Here is an 18738-nt window from a genome sequence, read left to right on the forward strand (position 1 = left end):
ACAACCACAACAAACCATGGTAGAGCCCACACAGTCACCTAATTTTGAACCATCTGTATAAATAGGAATGGAAGGATGGTTTGAATGATGTTCAGCAAATAAATTATGGTACTTCCAATCGCGGGTACCTGCTTTTCCAAGATAACTTAAAGAAAGGTTACATTTGGGAATTGTAATAAGCCATGGTGGGATGGGCTGACTAATGGATAAAGCAATGTTATCCAAGGACAGACCCAATTCATCCAACTGCGCCTGGATCATCAGATCTGACCAATGTACTGCCAGACAAACGAATGGCCAGTTTGATTTCCACCAGTGTAAAGGGACAATTATAATCATAGAAACGACCAGCTTGAAAGGAAAGAGATGATAGCTTTACTCATCTAGATGGCCAAGAAGGTAGAGGATGAAGCAGAAGGTAGCTTACCTATAGGCTGTTTTTCACTATTTTATTTAAGTTTTTATTTGGGAGATCCATAATAAGGAAAGAATATTTCGGTGCCCACTGAACCCACCCACCATGAAGCCATACAAGGAGATGTGCTACAGCCCCAAACAAGGACACTGCAGCAATGTGAGGGTTTCGTGAGCACTATACCCAAACACGAGCATCAAATACAATATCCACAACACCTGCTGAAGACATCCAACACTGGTACTTGGTTGACCCTAGTCCAAGTGGACCAGCCGACTGGCCCAAGTGGGGCCACTCATCTACAGCAATTCAAGACCAAAGTGGTGTGTTAGGGTTGGACCCCTCAACCACCAGGATCCTCTCCTCCCCTTCACAGGTCACCACGAACAGCAAACACATGGGCAAATGTTTAGATCACAGAGGAGGTAAACTGAAAGAACAGAACCTTCTCTGGGAGGTCCCCTCACCACATGCAGGAATCCACACCAAGAGGTTTTATCGTGGATATTCTTCCCAGGAAAAGTACACATATTTATCAATGTTCATAAAGTGTAACTGAATAAAATATGTCTATTAAAACTGAAACTTTCCACAAGTAAATATATCAAAGAAAGCACAAGAGTCATATGAATACTAAGGGAAGCAAACAACTGAAGTATATAAATATCTAGAAGCTCCAAATTCCCTCTTCTTATAAAATCAATCACCTTGTGAATGTTATTTCTGTTTGAAAATAAAAGCTGTTTCCAAATGTTGTTCCACTTACTAGCCAGGAATTTTGTTTTGTTACAAAAAAAATTTTTTTTAATTATACATCCTAGAAGTAATATGTAGATATATGAAAGTCTTCACACTTTTTTTACCCATTGCATTATTGTTGCAAAGTTAAACCAAAACAGATTTAACACATTATATAAAGTCAATAATAAGTTGTGTTGTTAGTACTAAAAACCCACATTCATATAGTCGCAATTACATGCATTTTTGAAGTTGGAATCTAACTAATGTAGAGCTAACAACAATAATGCACTTCGGCTCATTCTCACTTCTTTGTCAAAAAAAAAAAAAAATCAAATTACCACCTATCTATAACACATTGAGATTGGATGATCTGCTCACTTCATGTCCAATTAAGCATTCCATTGATCCAAGAAATGCTCCAGATTGCATTAATTGATAAAACATTTTCTGGGGAGCTTGCATTTTGGCACTTATTCTTGCTAATGTAAATTACCACAACTGAGAAAACTCCCTAAGTTAAAGGTATTATACATTTATTTAATGAGTGATGTCTGTTGGAAAAATAGAATAAAAACTTCCCATATCACAAAGGCTGAGAATATTATTATTGATTAATTTATTATACTACACAGCAAATTACAAAAGTACTGACATGATCAACAAGTCATTTAAAGTTCAAAATACTCTTATAACAAATTTACATTTACACTACTACATACAGCCTAGTACATTTTTTTCATACACTTGTTTTACTAGTGATACTATACTAGGTTTATAAAGCTTTATAGAAAAATTACATCAAGCAAAAAAATAAAATTTTCGTATTGAAAATTCAGTAAAAACAATAATCACCCACCTGAAAACTGAGAGGTCAAACATCTACTTGTATATTTATGATATTTAATACAAAAGCAAACAAAAATATGCTGCAATCTACTCTAGTTATAATGTTAAGTCTCAAGAGAAACATTTTCTAAAAGTATGGATCATAGATTTCAAACTTGTATCCAAAAACAGTCAGTCATTTTTGTGTTGCCAATACAGAACACAAATTTCTAATGAACTCATTTACAAAAATCATGCTATTAATTATTTTGCATTCCAAAAAAAAATAGTAAAACCACTTACATTTTTAGAAAAATTTGGTACATACATTTTTTAAACAATATAAATTCTTCATAACAACTTCCTTCAACCAGAAAAAAATATTATTACAAAAATTCAGCACTTAAAAACAGCATTTAACTACACTGATTTTGTTGTTTTGTTTAGCATAGCACATCAAATTTAAAAACCTTTTGCATCATTTTTTTTTATACCTCAAGTAAAACATTTTAGGCATTATTTATTTGGATTATACATAAAATGCAAACACCAATTTTAATATTTCTATCAGAATAGTTAAAACAGTTATTGCACATAGTTATTTTTAAAAGGGATACAAATACATCTTATGATAATATATTCCTATGAATATGTTAAGTACCACATCTTATAAAAAAAAAAGAAAATTATACATGCATATCTAAAGAAATGTTATTGCATTCTACTAATTTTTCAAGTCTACAATGTAAGATATCCCAAGCTATACAAAATTTGAAGATCTTTGTGTCATATATAATAAAACATGTAGAGTTTTTCTTAATTTGCAAATTTATCTTTTTATTTTAATTACCTGACAGAAATATTTCAATTGTACAACATAACTTTTTAAAACTGTTATGCTCTATGCTATATGTTGCATATTTCTTACTATAATTTTCTGATTGCTTTTAACTTGCATTCTTTCTCTGAGCTAAATGCACTATAAACCTTAAAATTTTCCAATATTACATCACAGTTGTTACTAACTTCAAAAGAATTTTGAAAAATAAAAGAAACAAATCTTTAATACTGATGTAAACATATAAAAGGTAATGGAATCATAGAAAAAAACATCATTACTACTTACTAAATCTTTCATAATTAAATTACTCTACTTAACCTTCAGTTTCTAAACAATATCTTAAGCTTTACAGTTTTATCTATGTGTAAACAATTTCTTTATTTAAATGAAACACCTACTTAAAATCTAAAAAGGGATATAACAGCAAATATATCTACACCTGTTACAAAATTATCTTTATCCTAACACTAAAAAATTCAGCTAAAGAGAGATTATTGAGTTATAAAAACTCAAAAGTGAAAAAAACCAATCATTTAGTTTTCTTACAACCTGTTTTTTCCTAGATTATTTGTCTTTTAGTTTTTGAAATATAACACAATAATGGGATTTTTAAAAACATACCAATTCTTCACCTCAAGTTCATTTTCAACTACAAAAGATAATTACTGTTATATCTAAATTTGATTGTACGCACCACAGACATTTTATATGTGAAAAAAGGTGTGTAACAATAATATTTTTCACTGACTAGAAATTTTTACACTAAATGATGAACTACAACTATAACTTTGTTTATTAATTATATTTCATAAGTGGAGTATTAAATAAATACACAAGTTTGTCAGGGGTCACTTTTCTCAGATATCAATTTAGGGTATTCAAGTGTTAGTTGTTGTTCATGGCAATGTTGTATTCAAAAACGAGCACAATATGCCATGTCCTAACTAAGTAGATTCAAGAGTTTGTATGCTCCTGTGATTATATATATAACACTAAAATTGTGAAATGAGTGTAAAATTTCAGTAAAATATTTTGTCATACAAGTTACAAAACACGTAAGAAAGTAAGTGAAAAATAAAGTTCTAATAAACATGCAGGGAAAATCAACAATGAAGTGAAAATGATTAAAGAACTAACTGGGTCACTGTAGCAATATGTGGCTACACTGGCTTTATGGGATCTAGTCTGCTATTGTCAACCATTAAGCTTTCATAAGATGGCACAGTTTGGAGGCAGGGCTTTAATGAATCTAGTCAACTACTAACAGCCATTTGGTGTCCACTAATTAAATCTACAGAAAAGTCTTGAATTGACACAGTCAGATACTTTCAGCCATTATGGAACATTTTAGAGATAAGGCCTGAACAGATCAAATCAACTACTATCAACTATTAAGTCATCAGTTCCTAAAAGTTATGATCTAGAGATGAGGCTTAATAGACCTAGTCTACTATTGTGGGCTACTAAATATGTGATTCGTACATGGTATAATCGAGATATTAAATTTCATTGTATTCGGTCAATTATTTAGAGCTGTTCTTTCACATATTAGAATAAAGCATTTTTGTAATACATAAACTTAACTGCTAATAACCTATGCAATTTGTAAAAAGAAAGCATTCCTGAAAAACTTTTAGGTTTCAGTGCAGTCAGCAATCTTGAAATTTTTATTACAAGATTTATTATTTGTAGATTTTACTTAGGACTGGATGAACTTGTGAATCATTATGTTCATCCTTGTGAAATATCATGTCATATAAAAAAAACAAAAAAACTTAAATTTCCAAAAACAGCATGAAAACATAAACATATAGAAAGAAATTGGTGGTAACATTTATATATTTTTAAAATTCAACAAAAATGAAAAATAAATGTATTAATTGAATGTTTGTTCACTTAATTTACAGAAATATCAAACACAAGTTGTTCAAATATTTATATTCCATAAACATATTTGTAAACTTTATATTTCAAATAATGTAAACATTGCTCAGGTGATCAAACTTGTAAATGTATCAAACTGAAGTGGACTAAATAAACACATGTTAAATAAATGTACTACTGAAAGCATGAAAAATTGTTTTCTGAATTTTGCACAAAGCTACATGAGGGCTATCTCTGTTAGCCATCCCTAATTTTGCAGTGTAAGACTAGAGGGAATGCAGCTAGTCATCACCACCCATCATCAATTCTTGGGCTACTCTTACCAACAAATAGTGGGATTGACTATCACATTATAATGCCCCCATGGCTGAAAGGGCAAGCATGTTTGGTGTTATGGGGATTTAAACCTGAGACCCTTGGGTTACAAGTCGAGTGCCTAAACCACCTGGCCATGCTGGGCCACATGAAAAATAACCACATAATTTTGTTATTCAGTAACTTAGTGTCAAATCTGTTTGAGAAAACACGAGATAACACGTGGCATCAAAATTTACTCATATTTTATACAAAAATAGTTTTTACAGTATTTTAAGTAAATGCAACAGAATTGGACTTAAAACTTTTATCACATGCATTTTAATGTAGAAAGGTTAAAACACTTGAAAATCAGTCAACTCTTTTTGTATTGTTCACAAATTAAGTATTAGATCTAATCTAAGTAATAAAACATTTACATGTTACATTTTCTAGTACAGAACATTAATGAGAGATTATTTCATGTTTTCAGCATAAAAATTTATATTTAGAAAGGTTTATTATTATGTTACAATATTTGAAATATGATGATCCCAATTTCCTTCAAGACTGGAAATAGTATCCCAAGTTGAAAAAGTACTTTCTTTTAAGGTAATGTGAAAAAAACTTGCTTCCTTTTTGAGTCAGTCAGTAAAATATTATAAGAGATGTAGCTTTACTGTAGTTTAACCTGACACAGGTTGTCAATTTTATTATATTTTTGTTTTAAAGGAATCTCAATGTAAGAAAAAATTCTCAATAAAATCCACAAGTATGTGGACACTACACCAGTATACCACAACAGGTTAATATTTATACAATGTCTCACTTGGAACTAGTATGTTTAAGTCTAGTTAACAGCTTTTCTTATTAAAACAATCAACCTATTCTCAATCAATTTCAAAATTTTAACAAATGTTAAGCTTAGTAAGAAAACTCCTTTTATTTTGATTTTAGATTTTGCTTGAAAAAGGTTTGAAAATTGTTGGAAAAAAACAGGAACCATTTTTTTGGCACCACAGCTATGAAGCTGAGTCATAAAAAAAGAACTAATACAAGTAACCTCTCAGTACAGCAAATTAAATTTTCTATACACATCAATATATAACCAACTACACGAATTGAAACTACAAACTTCTTAACAATGAAAGTCAAGATTAAAATTATGCTATTCACTGGTAAAACACCTTTTACTCAACAGTCATAAAGGTTTATTAGCATAACTAATAATCATATTCTCCAATATTTTCGAAATTTTAAGAAAAACAAATGAAATAAAACAACAGTCACAGTAAAATTATAAGAGCTAGTACATGAAAGTAAAAATGCACATATAAACCCCACAACCTTTGCCATATCCAGGGCTGATGAGATGTTTCACCCAATGCCAGGGTTCATCGTGGCAGTTGGGGTATGATAGACATTTTATTAGATGAGATGCTATCTAGATTATCAGTGTGAATGAACAACAAATGTTACGATGTGAACCAGATTAAGTATTAAAGTGAACTGTAAATTATCAATTTTAATTGAGTCACTCAAAATTAGAGTAACAATTAATAATACATCACATATTTACCTTCAACACTAATTATTCATTATATTATTTGAATTAATTTTACTGACATTCAGAATAACTGCCAAACCAGAAAACAGTGAAAAATAATATTGAGAAAAAGTTAAAAATTAAAAATATAAATAAACACTCACTCACTCTTTGCAACAAACTCTGCTGTAATTATATACTTTTTACCTTTTTTAAATCAGATCTGTGAAAACTTTTCTATGCAATATTAAGCAATAGTCCCATATGATGAATGGATATCAGATGAATTACTATCAATAATAGTGGCATCTTCAACTGTAACATGTCCGTTTTTTGGAGAAACTGTCTTAAATGTTTTACCAGAATGCTGTTGTGTGTTGTAAAAAACCTCTTTGAAAGAATCACGCAGTCTTTCATAAAATGTTTTTTCCAGTAGCTCATCAGGTTTCTGGAAATCAAAATCTGCTACTTCAATCTTTTGTTTATTCCGCTGCTGTAGGTGATATGCAACACCAGTAACTATGATAATGATTGTCAAAACAGTACATGACACTGGCACTATTACCACAGATAGCTGCTTCTTTCTTGAAACTACAAAAAATAATTGCAGCTTTGATGAATCAAAAGAAAAGGTTTTTGGGGTCAGGGAACATCTATTCAAATTGATCTCTAATTTATAATAATTATAATTACTAAAATAATTTGTTATACTTAACATGTATTCTGAAGTAGACATTTGTCAAAACACTGATTAAATAACCTTTTAAATTAAAGTACTAGCAAACAGTAATTGACTTTCACTTACACTTACTTGCTACAATGAACTTTAGAACAATTTTTTTATATTATATGGATGAAAATTCATAGTAATTTGCTAAATGCTTCTATCTGTAAATATTTTCATGCTAATTTTCAAGAATGATTAATCACTCATTTTATATAACAAGTCAATGATTCAATTACTCACTATCATAAATTTGGACATCTACTCCTTTTTGAAGATGAGCAACATCATTTGCAATATACATCCCTATGTGGTATAATCCAGGATTGGAAAAGTAGTGTACAATGGGAAAGCTGCAGTTGGAAGTGACAACTGGCTCTGGACAAGTCAAGTTAACTGGTAGTTCCCCTGTGTCATATACCTTCCAGCAGTACTCATATGGTCCACTAACAATATAAAGTAAAATAAATAGTTGATAAATAATATAAAATACATAATACTATGTTGAATGGCATTCTGAAACTGGTTATGGTGTGAACACTTTGATCACCACCCATGCACATCAGGTTAATTATGTCTCCTAATATGTAATCTTTATGACAATCCTCAGTACCTTCATCACAACAATTTTTCCATTCACACATATGTTCCCTTACAAATTCAAATTAGTTACTTCCAATACTGTTATAGAATTTGAATATATAATTATATATGTATTGTCATCCACAAAGATATACCCTCAAGATTTGTTTGTTTTTTACATCTGTTTGCCACTGAACCATATCATTTTAAGTTTAAGACCTTATACAAGAGGAACAAAAAATATTCTGATGAAAGTGTAATCAGAACATTAACTAAAACAAATATTCCACTTCTGAAGTTAGCAATGGCTTAAGTTTAAACCAAACAAAGATACTGACTATCTTGTATAATTTGTATACTTTTTTAAAAATAAACAACAATCATTTGAAAATGATACAAATGCCAATTAGTTTCTGGTAACACTGTTATGGTGTAAAAATAAGAAATACATACATAATAAACTCCTTTATCTAAACATAATTTAGCTTCAACAAGCTTACACAACCTATAAAAATATAATATTTCACGGATAAGGGAATCTTCCATCAAGAGAGCCGAGATTTTATGATACTGTATAGCCTAGAGGTCATTCCTATCTTTGATACCAACATGGCATCTTGGCAACAACAGGTTAACATCAATTCAAGCACTGTTACAACTGTTTTTGTATTGAAATGTTGAATTTTTTAAGATAATTCAATAATAACCAATATCTAAAAGAAGTCTGAGATGAAGTTTGTGAAAAAAGAACAATAATGAAAGGTTAGCACCAAACAAGTTTGCCAAAATAAACTGGTTTTACACTCAAACTTTCATAAATAGTTAAATATAATTTATAATGAGCACTGTCACTCTACAACAAAGTTAAATTTTCTAGTGGTTCACTAAATTCAGATAAAGGGTAATGGTATATCCCCATTTATCAAAATTTAACCAAAATATTTATCTCAACAACAAGTGCACAATATCTAATGATAATAAAATTCTTATATATAGGAATATACCTATATACACATCTTAGATATATATCTGATAAAATATGTGCATTAACCTTAATCCTTTCAGCATAGGCTCAGACTGTCCTTATAACTGTTTTTATGCTTTTTGGAGTTTTCATGCTATTATTTTTAAACTATTAGGCATATGTTCAACAAATTTAGCAGATTAGCAATAAACATTACAATACTTTCATACACAAAATATCCTTTTTTTAAAAAATTAAAGTATTACAGTTTGTTAAGCAATGCTTTTCTTGTGTGTTTTTCTTTTTCACATTTTGCCTATTTAACATGCAAAGTAATTTTCATTTTAAGGTTACAAGTACTTTTATTCATCAAAAAAATTTCAAATTTTACATGCAAAATCCTTAAAATGCCCAGATAGTTTAGGATAACTATATATATTTATTACTTTTATTATATTGACCTTTCAGTTGTGTCTGACTAACAATACAGAAGTTACAATAATGAGGCATATATGCACTCATGTTACTTTATCCAATAATATAAACCTGATTTTTAATTTGTACAAAGTAACCTATCTTGGTTATATTTTAGTGGAGTAGTATTTGGTAAAATACAGTCACATTTCAGTTATTATAGATTATATATGTGTACAGATTATTACTATTTACAAAGAAGTTTCTAAACTCATTTTTCTTAAAACATGGAACAGTAAATAAAAAATCAAAGCAAACAATTATCTTTTCTAGTTACAACCTTTGCACTAGTTTACTGTTTAACATAGCTTGCTGAGTCTTAAGAAATTTTGCACGTGAATGATGTGAAACAAAATACATTCATTCCATTTTCATATATATGTTTGAATAACCAAAAAATCATAAATTACTTCATCAATACCATAGAATTTCACTAAAATTTTTCAAGTTTAGAAACTGAGCTGTACTTGTGTCTAAAAAAATACGAAATTGTGAACAGGCTAAAGACCCAACTTACCAACACAAAGGTTTGTCTCCTACGAAAGAGAAGTTGTCATTATATTTTAAAATGGCTGAGAAAATCACTAAGGGCATATTCTGAGCTTTCATTTGGTTATTTACATGTCATATATAAAATCAGATGTATATAAGAGACCATTTCCAAAAAATAAAAAGAGGTGGATGGAATCACTGTATTTGATTCTCTAAATATAGTGATAGTTCAACAACTAGAAAAAGAGGTTTTTATTTTATATTCTAGATTAACAACATTGGTAACTTGGGTTCCTAATTTGTACAAAACAACAGACTTTATATTTTGACATCACAAATATCGAATTTGAACCAGTACTGCATTCAACATACCACATGACACAAAACAATCAATATTTAGGTGTTTTATTAATATTTGCTTTTAAATTAAGATATTACATAATGTATAATATGAATATTGCAATTATAATTTACAGTTTGATACCTAACTTATCGACATAAATTAATAAAATAGTAGTTCAATAATTTTTTGAATGAGTCAACAAACGTGATGACATTGAAACGTGACCCATCTGGAAAGGGTTAAAAGAAGACAACCATTGTTAAGTTGATATTCATGTCACAGTTCACAAATAACATGTAATAATGAACAACATGAGGACAGCTGATGTAAACTTCCTGATTATGGTGATATAAGCTAATTTTTATCCAAGAGGTATTATTAATAAAAACAAAAATTCCTCTGTACATCAAGAAATAATTAACAGCAAATATTATTATCTTTTGCACACATTCTTCTCTCTTAATAGGGGTTTTGAGTATAAAGAATCAATCAATAATAATAATAATAAATCCTACACATTATGCATTTTCCAAAAAATTAAATTCTGTGTTGGTCCTTGCATCAAATTAAGTAAGACTCAGTTAGATTAAAATTTGAACATATGAGAAAACTCACTGAATAAAAGCAGTCTTGAAAATCTTTGCAATAGCAACAGCAAAGATGAACCAATTACTGTATCAAAATGAGACTAAATTAACAAGCTCTAATAATTAATCTTTAATCTTTTTTATGTAAAACTCAAAATAAACTGGCAACTTTAATAACTTGATCAAGATCAAAGATAATCTAACCTTTCTTGTTATTATGCTCTTGTTGAAGGTGGAAAAAGAGAGTTCTAATAATTAAACCATGCAAAAAAATAGTCATTACTCACAAAACTCAAGTAAAAACAATAAGCTTCAGTCTCAATATGTAGAGTTCAATAATAATAACAAAACAAAGATTTAAATTATAATTGCTATAGTGGTTAAAGAAATTATATAAAACTTAAGGTCATAACTTTATTAAAAATTAAGATACAGTGAAAAAACAGCAAGTGTAACCATTAGAACGATTTAGTAAATTTAGAAATTTAGAAAATTTGTTTAATACATAAGTTATGTTTCTGATTATTATTCAGATCCAAGAAGAATGTTTAATTTAAAGAATGACATTTACTACATAACAATACATGAAGATCATTCTCACCTGCCATTACAGCTAACTTCCAAAATTAACAGATCTCCATGTTCAAGATACAGGTTGCCATCCACATTGATATTTCCTATAGGGTCTAAATTACAAAACAAAAAAGTCAGTATCAGTCTCAAACTAAAAATTAACATTATGTTTAAATATAAACAGTTCTGAAGAAATATTATATTATATTATATTTTTATAACTTAATATTTTATATAGAATATATTATATATTATATTTTTATAACTTAATATTTTACATATATTATATTATATATTATATTTTTATAACTTAATATTTTATATATATTATATTTTTATAACTTAATATTTTATATATATTATATTATATATTATATTTTTATAACTTAATATTTTACATATATTATATTATATATTATATTTTTATAACTTAATATTTTATATTACATTTTGGCTCTTTGTACCTTATTGATATTTCTGAATCTTGTTTTAGTAGAATCCTAAGTAGCTTAAACTACAAAAATCCAAAAGTTCTTATGTTCTATTATTGTGTAATACCTGAAATGTTGTTTTACCTTGAAGGACTATTTATCATGCTTGGATGCAATTGAAATCAAATATATTTTTGTGCATGTCACACTAATTTGAAGTGCATTTTATTACTCAGGCAGATAACTATTTGTTTATCTGCCACAAGTACTTTGACAAAACGTATTAAACAATGCTGTTAAACAAAGCATATCTTATTTTATCTGTATGTTAGTATCTTTATCACACTTGAAACATACATTATAAATAAGAGTCCATCTAACTCTCATTATATACAAAGGGAGTGGTAACAGCAAATGTATAATAACCATTAGCTTACAATGAAAACATAACTTGCTAATTTATATAAATCTATAATCTAGTTTTAAGATTTACTAACTGTAGTAAGAACAGCTCAATATATTGTACACAGTTATTGAAAATTATCCATGGTAGGATGTAGATGAAACATTTAAATCTTTTCATTGAATATCAGACAGAAAAACACAAGAGATTCTATTATACAAATTGAAAAATACAATTTTTTAAATTTTGTTTAAAAGATCTTTGATAATGTGTTGAAGAGGGGATCAAATTAGTTAATATTTTTTAAAATATTAAATATTTCTCTGCAGTATTTTCAGAATTCAATCAATGCCAACTTGACACTTAACTGAGTATCTATAATTTCAATCTGCATTTTTAGTATGTCAAAGCTAGTAACCTACAAAATAATTTACACTTTTTTTTTATGGCTGAGAAAACCTACACTGTATTAGATCTGTTAAAAATTAAGTTAAAAAATTACTAAGTCTGAAACTGTAATAATTAAGATTTATCTCAAAAGATGTTGAGATGCAAAAAAAACTGATAATTACCTAAAACGTGGGCATTATTACAAAAAAAAAGTTAACTGTACCTTTAGCAATAACCTGCTGGCTCAAAAAACCCCATCTTGTATGACTTCTAAAGGATAAATTAGTTTTGTTCTGAGTCTGAGAGACAGAAGGTATGAAAGCTACAACAGTTACATCAATTTCATGTCTGCCAGGACGTGAGAAATTGTAAATTAAAGTAGGACCCGCATCAATAATATTATAACCATCAATATTCCATGAGTAAGAAATAATAGCATCATCTAGGAAACCACTAGGATCATGAAGAGTAGCAGTAAGATTGGTTTCTTCTTCTGTTGACAACAAAGGCAAGTCTGACTCCTGTTCACTTTCAACATCTTGGTTAACAGTAATGTTTCCAACCAGTTCATCTGCATCAAAAAAGTACACTTAGGATAATAAGTAATTAAAGATATATTTATTCAGTAGTTCTTCTAAATAAGACTCAAAAGCTCATCCTTTAGAGTGTGGCTTATTTGGAGTTTGTAATAAGACACTGTATAGAAGTAAAACTATAAGAACAAAAACACATTCAAGCCTGTTAAAGATCTCATCAATGAGCACAGAATAATTTATCTACTAAACACATTTCAGATACTATGATTAAAGGCATATTTCAAATGTTATGAATACTAAATCAAGAATACAAATTCCTTCACTACTGTTAGTCACATAACTGCCATCACCAAAAGACTACAGAAATGTTAGTTGAACTATAAGATTTAAATGACTTTACCATTATTTTTACATCATTTTTCCTTGAACTAAGAAAGATTCATGAATATGTTACCTATTAAGAGCTTGGAATATTTGTGAGCCAGATTACAACACATTTTAATAACTCAGCATATTAACATCTCAAAGTTCTGTTTAGCAACCCAGCAAAATACATTAATTCTAACGAAACCATGGAATGCAAAACATTGCCAGTTAAAGTTGATTACTATAAAGTATTGATTCTCTTTAAATAACAAATTAAGTTATCCACAATTAATTCAAATGCTTTACATTCCTAATTATTACTAAACATTACTTCTTAGTAGCTACAGTTGTTAGAGTAAAAGGCATTGTCTCGCTAAAGACATTTTGCTAATAACTATATAAGAATGAAAAACTTCTTAAATGCTCCTGAAAGCTTTTCACTGAACTCTACAAAAATTAGATGCGTTTAAAATTCCCAGAAGAACCTTTCAGTCACTTCTACAAAAATGGAATATTTGTTTAACACACTAGTAAAAGCAAACATGAAAAAACATATACAACACAAACCACATCACACGTATACAATTTCTGTTTGTACTTTAACCACTCTAAAACATTAAATAATAAATTGCAAAATAATCAACTAACTAAACTGACTCAAGGTAAAATTTGCATTTTACGGAGAGGACAATACTATCCGATTGAAATGACTTGATTCATACTATTGTGTAGTGACCCATACTAATATCCCAATCCTACTTCATATTGAATTATGTCATGTTCCTATATATATATTCACACATGCACATACACAAATACACTCATGCACATACAGAATTATTAACCTGTTATTTAAGGCTATTTCCAAATCTTTTCGATCAGTGGAGACAGATACATTATTCCTTGTCTAATTTTTCAAATAATTTCAGTATTTATTAAATTATTAATGCAGTCACAAAAAGCTTCAATCAACAACTCTACAATAATATGTTTAATATTCCTAGAAAAATCTTTCAATCAAATCTATAAGGACAAAACCATTCCCTACCAAACATTCACAAGCTTTTCTCTATCTTATTTACAAAAGCTTTAACTCAAAACATTTGTTTAATGAAACTAACAACTATGCAAAAAAAAATGTTGTTTTCTATACTAAGAGAAGGGATTGGTCCAAAAGACCTATCCCATATTAGAGAAGGAATGTTGTATATAATCCCAAATTTACAAAGCATATCTATACAAAATAAGGCAAAATTTGAATAAAACATACAAATCTTTTATACATAAAACACTAGATGTGTTACAAATCTATATGTATTCAAGATATGCCTGTAAATTGACAACATTAGTCTGACTCTGACAAGTCAGAGAGCAAGAAAATATTAATGTAAAGAACAGAAATATTTTTTCCATCATACATTTTGTGTTTACAGAGCCTATACAGTTTCCAAGATGTACTTACTCAGCATATCTATTAGAATAAAACAATGAACCAGATATAAAATAAGATGGAGTCTTAGTCAGTTTAAACAATCTGCATTTTAAAAGCATAAACAGTAAAGAAGTTTTTCTTGTTTATCTGTATATAAATATCTACAAAATTATTAACTTATTTAGAGTTAATCATTTTTGCTTTATATCTTCTTATGTTATCATTCAGTAGAGTTAAGTGCCACTTCTTGTTTAATTAATGTTTTCAAAGAGAATGTCAGCCTTCCTTAAATTCATAAACATTTTTAGGTAAAACAATTATTGAAAGTATTATCAGTATCAGATATAATGCTAATATTTCCCCTTACAGAATATTTGAATATATGGAGTCCCTAAATGTTTTTATTTTACTGTCAGCATTGAAAGAACACAATTTTACACTGAATTCTTTATGTCATAGCAAGTAATGGTCCTTGAACATTTGTATTTATATAGTAAATATAGTTTACACACATCTTAAAATAGCTTTGTGTATCCCAAAAACATTGCAATGATTTTTCTTACTAATACAAATATGGTTATTTCAAACATTTTTAAAAAGAACCTAATGTATTTTAAGATTATAACATAAGACCAGTCATTTCCAATAAGAAATTATTAATAAACAAAAAACTATCGTTATTCATACATTCACTCATGGGAGTTTTATCACTTTAATGTTCTTTCCATTATCCATCATCAACAATGAAGACCATGTTAATTAATGATAGAAAAGACAAGAAATTTTTCAAGTATCATAATAAATAAAAAAAGGATTGTTAAAAAGACCAATATTTCATTTCTTCAATTTTAAACCAAATTTATTTTATAACATACATAAATTGTTTTGCTTATTTTTAAGATACACATAACTATGTAAAAACAACAACACGTAAACAAGTATTATTTTTACTAGCATTTTAAAAGATGACACCAGTAACACCCACATATTTTTCCAAACCCACATATCTATATGTTGCACAAAACAGTTTGATTGTTTATATAAACAATTGTGTGTTAATCCCAAACAAGAGATCCTCCATCTCACATATACATGTAAAGCAGTAGTCTTTGCTTACATGTAGCTGATAAATCACCTACATGTAGAACTTTGGCCAAACTCCAAGATTCTTTACTGTGCATATCAGAGAAGAAATATTATATCTAACCATCTGCTAAAAAATTTATTTAAGGCAATGTTAAAACTATTTCCTCTTCAACTGTGTAACTTGAGACTGGTAAACAGGTTTATTTTCATTTTATGTTTATAAACCTGCAGTTTTTCAGAAGAATCCTATTTCAAAAATATGAATTAAAAACCAACAATATTCATATAATAAAACAGGTTGCTCTGAAACATTATGGAAAATTATTATTACATAAAGGAAAATTTAAAAGTATTAATAATTACTTCATTTATATCATTTACTTAAGTGCATTATCTTTATTTGAAATATTTTATTTACACGTACACAATTATAAAACATGTTTTACTTATTGAGACATGATCCCCAAATACAGAGACATTATTAATACAAAAATATGTCATAATATGAACTATCACCAAAATTTCAACATAAAGCACTGTCCTCCCAGTTTTAGAACGTATGTTTAAGCTTTACAACAGCAGTAATTCTGTACTTGTGCAGGTACACAAAGCCAGGATTACTAAAAAACAGTCTAACATAATGTTTAAAGACAATAAGGTGCTCATCAACACAAGAACTAAGCTTTTAAAAGAATGTCAAAAAATTAATAAGACAAGATTTCTTCCTACTGAAACCATTTTGACTATCTAAGAAAATCTTAAAACTCTTGAATGACTTTGCAAAGCACCTTTCTTAAGACTCACAAAACATTTTTCAACTGTAATGTAAAACTAATAAGACCTATAAATCCCTGAACAATTTTATAATCTCAATTAAAAATAATGAGTAATGTTAACTAAATTCAGTCTTTTGGCAATTGTCCACATTTTAAGGACTTGCAAAAAAATGTTAGTGTCTCATACATCCAATCTTAAACTCCTATTTAAATTGAAGCTTTTTAAATTTGCAATGTTTTTCTTTAATTTCATCCCTTATACTCTTAATGAGCTAACCTGGTCTTTTACTTACAGCTATTTTTTTCTCTGTAAGGAACATATTTATCTCTTACAAATAAAGATTTATTTTTAAAAACTTTCCACATTTTATTAGTGTCTCCATTTAATTCGGAAGCACATTTCATAATGGATAATTCAGTTCCTTTTTCATCTTTTCACAACTTGCTCTTTAAATTTATTATCAAACTCTTACTATTCCTGATTTTCAAATGCAGTAAAACATCAAATTTAACTGAGCAAGGATTGTTTGCACAGAAATGTTTTTCAATCTCCACCCTCTCAACAACAATTACTAAATAGAATCACTCCTAGTAGATTCTCTGACAAACTGATGGCTTCTATAAACCTTCCTCCCACACAGTTTAACTCTAAAATCTCACAATATATATGCCTGAAATTAATATATCCCATAAACATATCGTTATAAACAGCTGAAGTCTTACCTCCTCATTAAAGTCTCTTATTTCATCAGTTTATCTCTTGATTTGCAGCAAATTTCAATTAAAAGACTTCTATTCCTATATTCACAAATCAAAACCCAAATAGTGAATCTCCTTGCTCTTACTCTTTACTACCCTCAACTTCAAGAAGACACAATTCACATTTTAAATAAAAAAGCTACTCATGTCTCCCCCATCAGTGCTCTATCCCTTTTAAACAACATAAAAAACAGCAATAAAAAAATACTGTCACCAAAATTGCCTAGATCTAACTGAGTCTCAGTTAGTCCAATAATATCAAAATCATTATTTCTGGTGAGTGCTCTAAGCCCCTCTGTTGTATTTCCAATACTTCTAGTATTACAAAAGAGGCAATTTATCCTTCCCTTAAAAGTATTTCTGTAATTCGTACACAATGTTTTTCCACATATCTTATTTTTGGCATTTAGTTTATCTTGGCCCTAACAAGTGTTAATCCTAGTTTAAAGTTGTTCTTACAAATGAGTTAATAGTCTTTGCAAATGTCAGTTCATACCTCACTTAAATATAAACTAACCATTCCAAAATTATTTCTTTTGCCATCAAACTGACTGCTAAGTCCAATCAACTCATCTGTTCATTCTTACATATTAACATAAGCTTAGTATTCAGTCTTAGTGACATACTTAAAATTTAGGACTTTGCAATATCTTTAGATACTTTATTAAACCTCTGTACTTGTCAGCTATTCTGATCTACCCCTCCCCACAACAAACAAAAAATGCATGACTTACTCTATCAGTTGTATCCTTCATCAGTGTCCTTGGATAGCATTAACGTAATCTTTTATCTCTGTTTACACTACAGAAGTATTCTACCCACAACCTTACCCAACAAATCACCTATAACTGTTATTTCTTTAAACTTGGCAAAACCTTTCCTTTTTTTGACTGAACAGTCCCCTTCTTTATTCCCATTCATTAGCTAGTAACTGAGAGTTTAAACCTATTACTTAATGAAACATGGTACCTAAACCTAAATACATTATTCTAAAGTTCTTCTCTAAGCCCTATTGCCATTTTCCACAATTTAAACTTCATTTCTCAAACTCTAATTTCTCTTCCAACCTATAAGATCTGCAAACAAGTTTTACTTCTTTACTATTATCCTCTCTGAAAGTGCATACTACTCCAAATATTTCAAACATAATCCACTCTCTGCATCTATCAAACCACACAAGTAGCATGCCTTTAACACCAGCATGATTCACAACCATATTACCAGAAAAAGTAGTAACTGATAAAATTAGACTAGAGACAAAACTTAGGGATTAA

General features: G+C 28.8%; 1 protein-coding gene across 1 annotated transcript in view; it reads right to left on the reverse strand.

The window, feature by feature from the left end:
• Positions 1-1749: 1749 nt before the first annotated feature.
• LOC143232027 (transmembrane protein 130-like) overlaps positions 1750-18738 on the reverse strand; it is a 30207-nt gene continuing 13218 nt past the window's right edge. The window contains exons 3-6 of the mRNA XM_076467023.1: positions 12733-13080; positions 11314-11398; positions 7514-7716; positions 1750-7137 (exon numbers count right to left, since the gene is read on the reverse strand). Of these exons, the coding sequence (XP_076323138.1) occupies positions 6794-7137; positions 7514-7716; positions 11314-11398; positions 12733-13080 (980 nt within the window). The 3' untranslated portion in view covers positions 1750-6793. The remainder of the gene's footprint in view (positions 7138-7513; positions 7717-11313; positions 11399-12732; positions 13081-18738) is intronic.

The sequence above is a fragment of the Tachypleus tridentatus genome, chromosome 11, assembly GCF_004210375.1.
Source record: "Tachypleus tridentatus isolate NWPU-2018 chromosome 11, ASM421037v1, whole genome shotgun sequence".
NCBI classification, from domain to species: Eukaryota; Metazoa; Arthropoda; class Merostomata; order Xiphosura; family Limulidae; genus Tachypleus; species Tachypleus tridentatus.